The sequence below is a fragment of the Manacus vitellinus genome, unplaced genomic scaffold (assembly GCF_001715985.3).
Source record: "Manacus vitellinus isolate BGI_N305 unplaced genomic scaffold, ASM171598v3 scaffold_6_pilon, whole genome shotgun sequence".
NCBI classification, from domain to species: Eukaryota; Metazoa; Chordata; class Aves; order Passeriformes; family Pipridae; genus Manacus; species Manacus vitellinus.
Genome location: NW_021940750.1, coordinates 33,354,768 through 33,367,690, shown reverse-complemented (window position 1 = coordinate 33,367,690; position 12,923 = coordinate 33,354,768). Strand labels below are relative to the sequence as shown.

Below are 12,923 nucleotides of genomic sequence, written 5' to 3'. Positions count from 1 at the left end.
TGGTGGCAGCCTGCAATTATGATCAAGTCTGCTCTAAAATGGGACTGACCACCCTGAAATGGTACCTCACTGTGTCACAGCTGGGAGCAGCCACCACACAACAGGTACCTCAGACAGACAGAAACCTTCCAGTCACATCCTAGAGACAGCACCAACCCGGATCCACAAAGCCACACCTGCAGACCATCGGCACAGAGCAACTGATGCTGTCAGTGAGCTGAGCTGACCTAGACTAACTCAGAGCCAGGCTCAGAGAGCCAGGAGAGGTTCTGCCCACGCTGCAGAGCTCCCTGGGGCAGTCAGGTAACAGCCACAGCCTTTCCCAGCATGGTGGCTGTGACACACTCCCAGGAAAGAGTAAGGCTTCCCATTATTCCCTCAAAAGGAAGAACTCTGCTCAGAAAGGCAAAGATAACTCAAACCCCTACCTATAAAACAAGCCTAATATACAAGCACCCACCTCCCACTGCAGCAGGTATCAGGGAGGCACAATTTGAGATGTTTTATACCCACATCACCAACCCACCCTACTACCATGTGACTAAAACCCAGCCCATAGACTTTTCTATAGCAGTACCAGGCAAAATCATCAGCTTTCTAACAGACATGCTGTGTGTTCAGCTGGGATTTTTTTCAGATCTCTACCTTCCAGCCTGGCAGGCAAACACTTGCCGTGATGTGCTTGCAACACGAAGGAGGTGTGTGCCTGCACGAGGAGGAAGTGGTGTATTCCTCAGAGGGCAGACAGGGATTAGTAATATGCCTTCCATGTTTCCAACATGCATGAGAATTGACACCTTGGAAATGCAAACCCAGATTAAACATAGTGGTGAACAGATTTTCTTTTAGACAGAAGAAGCCAAGAATAAAACCTGTAATTGTGGTTTTGTACTATTGCAATAAACCTCCACCTTAAATGAAAGGGCACTTTCAAATGGTTTCACCCTATCTTTCTAGTACTGTTTGCCACATGTGCTAGTGCCAAGTGACAGCTCACTGCCAGGGCCACATACAAGTTCCTAGACTCACACCCCCCACCACAGAACAGAAAGAACCTGCAGCTCAAGCCACCCCTGATGTAACCATCCAAACACAATCTTCACCTTTGTCCGATCTGAAGTTCAGCTAAAATGATTTGACTAGAAAAAGCAGCTCTGTGCACTGGAGCCTTGACCTCTCAAAACTGCTCAGTGAATCTAATGAGAGACCACAAAAAGTAAACCCAGCCACTCTCTTGCCACTCCTGATTTTCCAGAGCAGACAGCTGTGAATGGCAACACAAACCTTGCCCCGATCTACTCTTAGGCCCAAACCTGTCACAAACCATGTCACACTTGTTTCCTGATTTCAGTGGACCAGGTTTCTCTCTGTCCTGTTTCTCGAAGAATCTGATTCCTCAACATTGGCCTTCAGGACACTCACTTCCAGAGATAAGCAGGTCAGCTTTGGGGACTCCTGCACCCAAGGCACCAGATCTCACCCCCTCCCCAAATCACGCTAGAGCAGGACATGTCTGTGCCGCAGTGACCCTGACACCAACCCCAGCAGTACCAGCTCCACAGCTCTAGTCCTGTAGTTGGAGCTGTTGAAAACTCCAGGGAAGGAAAAAACCCTACCAAACCAAAACCCAAGGTCTGCAGTGAACACCAGTGGAAATATTTTTTTAAGGAAAAAGCAGGCAAGGATCAGAATGCAGACAGCTGACTTCTGTTTTAAGAAGCTGGCAGCCACACACTGTAGATTACTCAACACCTGCTTCTTGCTTAGGTTTCAAATCTCCAGTGCTGGAACAGCCTCCAGGCTAAGGCTTTTTTTCCTGTCTCATTCAAGAGTCTTCAACTTCGCAGATTTCAATGAGCTGTGTAAATACTTACTTGGAAAAGCAATAAGGGGGTTGAGTCACAAATGAAGATTGACCAAAACCAAATCCTTTATTTCCACAACTGTATAAATGTGCTCCAAGTATGTGTCCAACACAAGTTAGAAAAACAAAATAGAACATGCCAGTTGCAAACTAGATCAGTTCACTGACGTGCTGACTCCTTGGTATTAGGCTTAGTTACACAAGACCAGTCACAGTAAAAAGATACATTTTAGAGTACAAAGAGTAGCAGGATGTTAAGCCATTTCAGTTTGTGCACATACAAATCACACTTCTGGCAGAAAACGCAGAGAAGTTTGCATTACTATGCTGGAAGCTATGTTGCATCACTTTAAATGGCATCAATATCAATATCGTCATCTTTATTGTTTGCAGGCTTCACAGTTTCAACTTTAGGTACACTGGCAGTTGAAGAGTACACCACCTGTGGAGACAAGACACTTGCTTTTACTACAGCACCGACTGACACTAAGCACTGGACTAACTGTAACACCCACCCACCAACCACCCTCCTGTCCACGGCCATGACCCACTTAACAAGCTGCTTTGTAAGGCAGAGCTGTGCATGTGCATCTGCAGGAAGCAGGATCTCATACCCAAGAAGAGAAGTGTACAGTACTGGCAGGAAAATAACCAAATCATCCACATGCAAAACTTGTTCCAGCCACAGCCACCTGGAGTGTAACTAACAGACTTTATCTAGGCCTAAACTGTGAGGAAAATGGTCAGTTATTCTTTCATCAGCTGCTTTAACAAACATCCCCCCACTAACTCATTCAGAACATGCAGTTTTTTGCATGATACCCCCCGTCAACCTTCTACTACATGAGCTGCTACTGTGCCAGAGACTGTACCATTCCAGAGTGACAGTCTTGGGCTATCCAAATGCTCTTACACTTAGTGTAGCGTAGCAAGAACGCTCTGACCAGGCCCTAGGAATGGAGTGTTCCTCCAGTTCCCAACGGGCACAGTAATACACCAAGGAAGCTATTTCAAATTGCACCAGGAAAAGGTTACAAGACTTAAACAATGCAGCCTTGGAGCTGACAATGAACCAGCCTTTCCTACCTCTATATTTTCATCTTCATCCTCTTCTTCATTACCGGAAGATTCTTCTTCAGCTTCCTTTAGCCATTTAATAAATGGTTCTGCTTTGACACGGATTTCTTTGGCAAGCTCCTTTGAAACGTATTTCTTTGAGGCCTGAAAGACACAGACTTTGGTTGAACGCTGAAGAGTTTACACCAGATCACACCCAAACACAGCAAGTACCCAACCTGGACCTCCAAACTGACTCACTGCCTCCAACAGCCCGTTTTTGGAAAGGTTTCTCTCAGCACAAGCTATCACACCAGAACACAGAAGCCAGATGCAACAGACTACATTCAGGTACATAAAACACTACCCTTTACCTTTTCTGCCCAGCTAAGGATGACTTCTTCTTCCAGAAGATCTGCATCATACATTTCCTTCAAAATATGTGGTATTTTCGAAATAAGCTGAGACTGATGCATGGCTACCACACACTCAAAGCCATGGAGAAGGTACCTCTGGGCTTTCTTGTTGTTGTGGCAGAACTAGAGTTGTGATAAATGCAAAAGGGATTCAATTAGCTTTTTGAATTCTTTGAACCTTGAATTACAAGGTTTACAGCAATTCATACTATCCCTTCCCAGCAGTTCTCCCTAGGTAAGGAGCAGTTTAAAAGCAAAACACTACAGTAAGTCTTCTTCCTCACAGTACCAAGCTATTGCTATAAAACACACAGAACAGTGAGTGCAGAAGAAGGAATTGCTTACACGAAGGAAGTGACGTCTGTATTTTCTTATTTGTTCACGAATCTTTTCGTCAAAAAGGACTTCAGTGAGAACTAGCGGGCCCATGGCCTTCACATCCAGTCTCTCTGCTTCTGCTACAATGTCTTTGTCTGAAGTATCAATGACACCTTCTTCCTTCTTTTTCTACAGGGAAACGAGTACAGAGAGAAACATTTTAATGCCACTTGAGGTCTGGGCCAACACTCTTTGCAACCCTTCCCTTCCCACTGCTGGCAGAAACAGTGTTTTGACAGAAGCTTAGAGATGTTGCTTTTAGTTTCCTTACAAACACTTTACACCACTAAAGCAAACAACCAGAGAATAGCTACCTTCACAAAATCAAACAGTATGTTGACTCTCTCCTCCACAGTTCTTTCCAAGTCTTCACTAAGCGTGAGGTTCTTTGCATGGTCACTGATTTCATCCATTCTACGCCTCTGGGCTTCTTCTGTTGTGTCCTCACCCCAGTCATCATCATCCTCCTCCTCCTAAAACACAAAAGCAAACCAAGAGATTCAGTGTTACTGCAGGTTTAGTAATAGACAAGGGTAGAAATGATACCAACTTGAGAGCATTTTTACAAACCTAAAGAAAGGTTTACAGTACAATTTGCAAGTCAAAGACCACAGAAAAAGAGAAAGAAGTAATGGAAACTAGAAGCTAGACATTAGTTTATAACCCTCTGTAAGGTTACTTCAAGTGCACTTTTACCTCTCTCTATATATTCCAACATTTAAGTTTTTGTGCAATGTTGACCAGCAGGGAATGCCAGTGATTTTTAAGTTTTAAATGAGAACAAGACACCACACCCTTATCTCCCCACTTTCCCTTCTACTTACCACAACCTGTGGAGGAGTAATCTCCTCTGGTGGTGGGGGTGGAAGTGTCTCATTGCTGGACACAGAACCATTCTCTTTGTCCTTGCCTTTTCTGTTCTTCTTCTCCTTTTCTTTCTTTCCTGTACCAGTGTCACCACTTTCTGAAAGTGAATTTTAATGTTTGTTCTATGAACTAGAGCAGGCTACAAAATCCCTGCACCTCTGCCAAATCCCTATGTGGGTCTGGATGCTTTCATTAGCAGCAAGTTATGTGTAGTACCAATCCCCAAATACACTCAGGGCAGATGTACATCTGGCAGGGAAAAACCTGGTTCCAGTCACGGTCTTATTTCTCACCAACATTGTCCAAGTCTATATAACAGGTGACCTCACAAAGCAGAGACCCCTGGAATAGGTTAGACTTTTCTATTCTTGCAAGCTTAAATTGCAGCAGGCAACTAGATGCTTACTACAGAGTGTTGCTTGCACAGAACATTACTCTTTTTACTTCCTACCCTTTTACTTCACACTGATTTTAAGGAACTGCCAGGAGCTACTGCTAACTACCTTTCCTCCTCCTAAGCTGTCCTGCACGGGTAAATCCAGCTCTTCACAAATAGTTCTACCTGGGAGGACACAGCATGATGAGGAAAAAGACAGAGCACAGCTCCTCCATCCTGACCCCCAAACATACTCTAGGAGTAGGCTGGAGCCTTTTTACACTCCAACTAGCTGTGAGCTAATTATTTTTCTTTTTCATTAACAGCACTCATACATAAGTTCTCTTTGCTCTCAGCAAGTAAGGAAAGGCACTTACCAGGTGGGTTTTTGAGAATGAACGTGCAGAGTTTATGGTTTGTGTCAAGCATGCCTCGATAGCCACAGGCTTTGCAAGAGTTACCTATAGTTTGTTTCTTAGGATTGACATGCTGCAAGAGAGAACAATCTTCAGTTAACATTTCATTTACAAAACAATTACGCATTAAAGCCTAAACCTGACTTTTACATTATCATCTCCACAGGATTAACGCAGAGGAAGTTAAGTAATAGCAATTTAGCTCAGCAGTTTTTAACTGTTATAGATTTAAAGCTTTCCCAAAGAGCGTAAGCATGTGTACTGGGTTTTCTTTTCATATTCAAGTCAGCTTTAAACTTTGCACCACTTGCACAAACATGTAATGAAGTGTTTCCATAGTGTCACCATTAATACAGACAAGAGAGCACTCACCAGATCAGTTTCAGGATTCTCACACTCAGGACAGAGAACAAATTTTTTAATGAATCCATCCAACATGTCTTGCAGCTTATTCGCCTCATGAGATCCATTGACAATGTAACGGTCATTCTTAACATCAAACTGGGTCTGTGCTCCCAGCTCACAACCAAAAAATTTGGTAGGATCTGTAGAGAAAGCACAGGAAACACCACCTCCCTTGTACCTTCAATGTGATTTTTAAACAGCCAGTAAATACGCTATTGCTTCTTTCTGTTCATTATTTCATCCTGAGATAATCACATTTCTTTCCTACCAATCTTTAAAGAATGGTATTAATGCTTTATTAGCTATTAACACTACCACTTCAAACACAAAAGCATTAAAAATGCTGTGTCACTCCACACTACTTACACGTTGGAGGCCGATTAAGCGCCTTTGCAACGTCAACCATGTTGACTATAACCGTCTTTATTCCATTTCCTTTGCCCTCCACCTAAAGAAAACAAATAGTATTCCAAGTCAAGTGACTGCAACAGTCAAACCCGGTCTGTATTCCCCATTTAACTACACCAGAATTCTGCTGAGAACTGCAGCTCCTTAGTCTGGACAGAAATAAGCAGACACTGTCCCCACCTTTTGAGTGGCCAAGTATTACCATATTCTCACACCTCTTTCTCCTCTTGGGAGACCAAGTGGAGTGCTTCCCACTACTGCTTAGGAAGTTACCTTGGCAATCAGACGGGGCATTTTGTAGCGATAGAACTGATCTGAAACACTGCGGTTGACGTTGACAGACATTTTGCCTTATTAGTAGCTTTATCAATAAGATGAAGAGATCTTTGATTGCAGTTTTTTGGTATCTTCTGTCTGGAGAAGACGGGATGACATAAACGACTGCAAGAGTTCTCGGTCTCTGACATGAAAAAATTTTCGCCACTGAGGCTGTAAGGTTCTTGCTTGTATGCTATGTTTCCCCAATACAGGTACCAGTGGCTGCGCAACAGCTCTGCAAGTATTAAGAAACAGAACAAAAAATTCATTTTAGCTTAAAACGCATCAATCCGCTCTTGCTACAAAGCTATGCAAGGGATTATATTTAGGGTGAAATATAGGGTAAAAAAAAAAAAAGAAGTATGTTCTTTATGCTATAACTTTCTTCAACCTATGGAACTGAAAATAGCAACCTTGGATTGTATTGCTAAGGAATTTATCCTTAACTATACCTACGAAGCTTTCCACCCTCTCTTACTATCCAAAAACTAATGAACAGCTTAAGACTATTTTCTGTACAATTAACTCCTCCAGGAGTTCTGGGATCAGTAAGGAAGGGCACACTGCTTGTTTTATTATGGAGACCCATGAATCTTGCACCATAAGGGTCATGTGGCAGGGCAGAGGAAATCAGGAGAAAGATCTGGAAATCAGATTCAAATTCCACAGCATAGCATGAACCTATCACACAAACGGAAGTCTATCACAATGTTGAGAAATATCAGTAAGATGAAGCAGCAGCAATCTGTAGCCCAACGTAGTTTTTACATGGCTTACCAGTTTTTGGATCGGAGTGGAAAAGAGTTGAAAATTACGTAATTCTCCCTCTCACTTATGGATTCTCATAGCAGCTTCTGTTGAGTTCTGACTTAACAATAAGCCTGATAAAGTCTGACAGAAGTTGCTTCACTGTAGAAAGCCTAGCAATGCAGAGGTACAGAGCAGTGCAGCAGCTTTTCCAGATGATTTTTTTTCTTGTGGGAAGGGGAGGGGGAGGAAGGGGAAGGAGGATGAATCCTATTATTAATGTTGCCTTCAGCAGTATTTACATATTTAAATTAACATGTGCCTCTATAATCAGATCTAAGAGTACTTAAGCCACAATTGGCTGACTACACAGGCAACCCTGACTACAGAGCATGGCCACTCTGACACGTCATCATGTTATCATTAATGGCAGAAGCGCTGACACATTAAAGTAACCTTCTTAGTATTTACACGTAAGAGCACATCTATGATGCAACATGATCCGAGTCCCTCTGGTCAGGTTTACAAATTCTTTACACAGAAGCAGTTAAGACTTGTATAAGCCTTGTGTTCTACATTAGCACAGACGCAGTTCTACCCTTCCTCAGCAAAAAGTACACCGCGGACTCTGTTTCGAACACGAGGTTTCCTTCCCCAGGGATATCTAAAAAGAACCACCGCGCAGCCTGACCACGCGTTTGCGGCAGTGGCTATATCGGTGACCGAGCACCCAGAACGAGCGCGGCGCTTCCCCTCCTTCCAGATTACCGCTTTTGTCTGCCGCAGGCTGAAGCTCCCTCTCCTGGTCCTTAGGACACCTCATCCCAAGCACCACCTCCCCCCATACGCCTTGCACAGAGGAAAGAGCGGGAAGGCGAGACCCACTCCCTGCCGCACAGCGCCGCGTCCCCGCCCCGCTCGTGATGAGTCATAAATGCAGCAATTAAAGCACTGAGTCAGCGCTGCGAGATTTGCGGGGGGGAGCACCCCCAGCCGCGCATGCGCCCATCACACGGACACCCCCCGCCCGGGCCAGCCCCCGAGTGTTCCCCCCCGGGGGCGGGGGCCGAGCGCCCCCCCGCGGCGCGCCGGGAAGCTGCGCCAGACCGCCCCCCCTCCCGCACAGCGCGGAGGCGCGGCCCCGCCGCCGCCATCTGTCTCGGTCGCATGGCGGCGGCACGAAAATAAATAAATAACTAAGGGGGGAAAAAAAAGCAAACAAACAAACCCCAAAGAAGCCTCACCAAAAAGAAAAACCAACCAACCAACAAACGAACAAAAAACCCGGCAAGTGAAGCTCTAGCGGTTTTAGTTTGTTTTTTTCTTTTTTTTTCAATTGTTCCCCTCCCGCCGTCGCTTCTCTCCCTCCTCTCCTCAAGGTCCCGGACACTTCGTTACACAAAAGCCTCTCCCCATTATCCGCCGTTTACCGACAAGCCGAGGCCCCAGCCTAGCCCAAACCGCTCCCCATAGCCTCACCCCGCTGCCCTCGCCCGCCCTGCCCCAGTACTAACACTCACCGTTTTCGTCCAATAAAGACATAAACCCAACGCTGCTCGCCCCGGGCTGCGACGAAGCCGATTGTGCAAGGAGAACAGGGCCGAGGGGGCGCTTATATCCAGGCGGAGAGGGAAGCGGAGGCGGACGCCGCAGCCTCCGGGTCCCGGCGTCCTGGGGCTGGCGGTATCAGCAGGGAGAGCGGCGCCGGGCAATCTGCGGGCAAGACACAATCAGGGGCATCATTAGCGGCGGCACCTGTGAGGGAGAGGGAGGAGGAGGAGGAGGGAGAAGAAGGGGAAAGGGGGGAGGGAGAGCGGCTGGCGGCGCGCAGCGCGAGGACAGGAGGGGGCGGCGGACGGGCCCGGCAAATGGCTGCCGCGTACTCAACCTGCTTATGAAATGTTCTCGCTCCGACTGAACAACGCCAAGAGCTGGGAATCAATCAGCCAGCGGCGCGCCCCCCCAACCGACGCCGCATTGGCTCCCCGCTCTCCTCGGAGCGGAGCTATTGGCCGGGACCTCGCCGCTCCCACCGTCTATTGGCGAAGACTGCCATCAATCAAGGCAGCCCTGGCTTCACCTCCCGCCCCCTTCGCCCTCCCCCCTGCCAGTGCCCCAAAGGACATCGCGTCTACAGCGACCGAGTCTCGCGAGAGAGCGCTGGACGGGCTGGGGGGGGGCGGGAGTTGCGTAGGCTGAGTCAGTGTGGAGGGGCCGCGGCTGAAGGGTCAGGGCGGCGTGGGGGTTTCTGCGGGGGCTCCGAGGGGCTGTGGACGTTGTGAGGGGGCTCCGAGAGGCTGAGGGGACTCTGAAGGACTGAGGGGGCTCCTAGGGGGCCCCGAGCCCCCTCTAGCCCCACCGCACTGCCCCGTGTGCCGAGAGACTTCGCCGTCCTCGGCTGCCCCTCAGGGCTGCCCTCCCTGCCGGGGAGGCGACCGGCTGCCTGGAGGGCAGTGACCGAATGCTTGACATCACTGTAACTATGTCACAAATGATTTAAAGCAATTAAACTTCTGAATAAGTTGTGTTTTTCCTGTACATCCGGCTTTCAGGGTGCAGGGAAGAGCCTGTTATTTAACTTCAGTGTCATAAAGACTCGGCGATGGGTGGCTTTGAGTGCCTGGGCTGCCTCACAGAGGATGACACAAGTGTCGTATGCACATACGATATTCTTTATATAAAGTGTTGCCAGCCCTATGTAGCTGAATTGGGACCCTGGGTGAAATGCATGTTTGGATTTACATTCACGGAAAAAGCAGGAAACTTTGGTCCTTTCTTCCCTGTTACCCTTTCCCATCTTCTTCCATCTGCACTCTTGCAGTATCACAAGAACTACATATTTTGGTTATTTTAGATTGTCAGTAATGTTCAAGTGGCAAAGAACTTTTTCCTGACTTTATGAATTGATTGGTGAAGCAGCTCTCTTACCCCTTTAAACACTCCCCAGCAGAACAATGCTCCTCGGTTCCTGTCACTGTCTTACTGAATAATGTTGTAAAGCTTTTTGATGGCTCTGTGGGTGTACAGAGGAAAAGAGAGGGAGCAACAATAAAACTAGTAGTGACATTAGATAATGTTATATACTCTGAATCTCTTCCTGCCTGAAGTTAGTTTTGAAGCATAGGTTTCCTGGCTGGCTTTGATATCACATCGATGTGGTCACAGGAAACACCCCTCCTGTTCAAGTTCATCTTGGAACATTTTTGGTCTGATATGCAGAAGAACTGCATTCAAATATGAAAGTGACTGATAAACAGAAATCATAAAAGCTGGGCTATCGTTCTGGACACTTCTGGTGGCACACAACAATAAAAGATCTTGTTCTCTCAGCTGGAGCAACAGAGAAAAATGTGCTCATCTCAGTGCTTTCTAACAAGACCCTCTTACGTGATGGCAGCTGCCCTCGTTACAGTGCTTTCTAACAAGACCCTCTTACGTGATGGCAGCTGCAGCGTTCAGAATAGCTGGTCTTCGTAGCCAGGACACTCTCCTGTAAAGCATCATAGAATAGTTTGGGTTGGGAGGGACCTTAAAGATCATCCCGTTCCATCCCCCCTCTATGGGCAGAGACACCTTCTACTAGACCAAGTTGCTCAAAGCCCCATCCAGCCTGGCCTTGAAAACTTCCAGGGATGCAGAGTCCATCTTGCGAGTTTGTCTTGGACTTCAATGTCTGCATTTGAAAAAGTTAAAAAATTCTTCAGGATATGTTATTTATCTCCTTGATAAACACACAACACTTTCTGAAATGTGAGCAAGAGCGTTAGGGCAGAATATTGAAGCATCTCCAAAAATATCTTGAGGGGAAAAAAGTCATAAAAAAAGTGGGAGGCAAGAAAAGCACAGCAGGAAATCCTTTGCTGTGAAAATATGCTGCACATATAACTTGCTAAATGCCTCCTGTCTGTGGCTTTAGCTTGATTTTACAACACCTAGGGGGTTAATAAATTACAAGTGTTAAAGCCTATTGCTGCCAACACCACTTTAGTGAGCTACTAAAGGGAAAAGAGACCCTGGATTTGGTGCTATTTTACGTAATGAATAACTGAACAGTTACAATTAGTAGCATAAATAAAGATTTTTTTAATATATATATAGTATATAAATTGACATAATTTAGTTAAAGAGGTACCTTTTAAGATGGTATTTCTTCTGCAAAAAGCAGGCTCCATCCAAGTGAAGTCATATAACATTCTCCTGGATTATACAAACGAGACTAAAATTGTGGATTAATGACTTCTTGTTGCCTAGTTGTTGATTTTTTTTCTCAATAGAAAATTCATTAGTATTAAATATCAGATCTCAAATATTTTTTACTGAATCTTAATATTTGCAGTTTGCTCATTTGAATATTTAATAGCTTGGACAAGACAGAAAAATCTTTTCTCTCTTCCCACTTTAAAATATCATGGTTTTATGAATCCTGAAGTTCATAGTTTACATTGCTTGTGTGATCTTCAAAATACAGACCACTTGTGTGTTTTGCATTTTTTTGGTAGAAACTAAGCAGGTTTTAGATATACTTTTGTAATCATGATGTTTGAAATGGCGTTAGTAAATCAGGTTTTGCAAGTGGTTTAATGTTTGAGAATAGAAAGTTTTCCACAGTGGACCTTAGGGTGCATTTGCTTATCACAGAAATGTTTTGTTATTGCTCCATTCAGCCTTGAATAATCTAAGTTCGTTCTATGTTGCCTTAGTCAGTTTTTATTAGAAATAACAAAAAATCAGAGCCTGTGGTAATGAAGCGAAATAAAATTCTATCAAAGATCTTAATATATTTAAAATCCAAAAAAATTGGTGTTGTAATCACATGTCTTTGTATCTCTGATTGGCAACTTTTTGTCCTGTCTGTGGTTTACTCCGTGAGTTTGTCCTCTCTCAGTGACGTGGCTGGCTAATTCAGTACCCATTCAGTAACCTTGGCCTTAGAGAATGTTTTGTCTCTGCTATAAGCTGTATGTGTTATCTCCCAGGGGCTGGTTCAGAGCTCTTGTTTTGCCCAGTGCAGGCAGGAACCCTGAGCATCTGAGTAAGGGATTCCTTGTTGTGCCATCTTCACAGTTTTGGCTGTAATTTCAGTAATTTCAGGAGATGGAAGGAGGGTCAAGATTATCTATAGTTAAGTGGAATAGCAATAGTCTTTCTTCTTCCTATCTTGGCAATGTGTAGAGAAAGTTTAATTATTTACATGCCAGGTTGGAATATACAACGTTTGGGGAAGGGTGGGTCCAAAATCCATCGGGATTTACACTAGACATTGATCAGTCACAAGGGCAGAGGTTAATTCTGATTTTACTGTTCAGGAGCTCCACAGTCACTGCTGTTCAGCACCTCACTGGTCATCCTGGGGAGACTCACTTTGTGAAATGCTCTCCTTTCCATGCTCTATAACACCATCATTCTTGTTAGCTATTAGTAGTAGTTCAGGAGTTAGTAAACAGAGAAAAAGAAGAGAGCAAGTGTATGATGTTAGACACACATGTAGCTATTATTTAAGATAGTTGTTTTTATTGCTTCTTTAACTATGCAGAAATGCTAAAATCTCCCAGCTAGTGTTTGGGTGTGAGTGCCCTGAATGTGCTCAGCGTCAGCTGACAGCACGAGGCAAGCTCTGCTCCAAATCTCTTGTTGTCCTCAATAGGCACAGTGAGGTTCCCTCTGCCCTCCCT

At 45.2% G+C, this 12,923-nt stretch overlaps 1 protein-coding gene and 1 non-coding gene across 3 annotated transcripts; both read right to left on the bottom strand.

Moving 5' to 3' along the window:
• Positions 1 to 1,906: 1,906 nt before the first annotated feature.
• On the bottom strand, positions 1,907 to 9,034 carry EIF5 (eukaryotic translation initiation factor 5). Of its 2 annotated transcripts, XM_018082218.2 has the most exons (12): positions 8,772 to 9,034; positions 7,282 to 7,478; positions 6,460 to 6,739; positions 6,145 to 6,226; positions 5,746 to 5,918; positions 5,335 to 5,446; positions 4,539 to 4,678; positions 4,029 to 4,187; positions 3,682 to 3,843; positions 3,295 to 3,459; positions 2,951 to 3,085; positions 1,907 to 2,306 (listed from the first exon to the last, which is right to left on the bottom strand). In XM_018082218.2, exons 3-12 carry the CDS (start codon positions 6,529 to 6,531, stop codon positions 2,214 to 2,216), a joined length of 1,293 nt encoding a protein of 430 aa, XP_017937707.1. In that variant the 5' UTR covers positions 6,532 to 6,739; positions 7,282 to 7,478; positions 8,772 to 9,034; the 3' UTR covers positions 1,907 to 2,213. The 2 variants fall into 2 exon arrangements, with proteins under 2 accessions (XP_017937707.1, XP_017937706.1); XM_018082217.3 differs by lacking the exon at positions 7,282 to 7,478.
• Positions 4,879 to 5,002, bottom strand: LOC112841299. The gene has a single exon (XR_003212910.1). It is a non-coding gene; the product is annotated as a small nucleolar RNA SNORA28 (small nucleolar RNA).
• Positions 9,035 to 12,923: the final 3,889 nt, after the last annotated feature.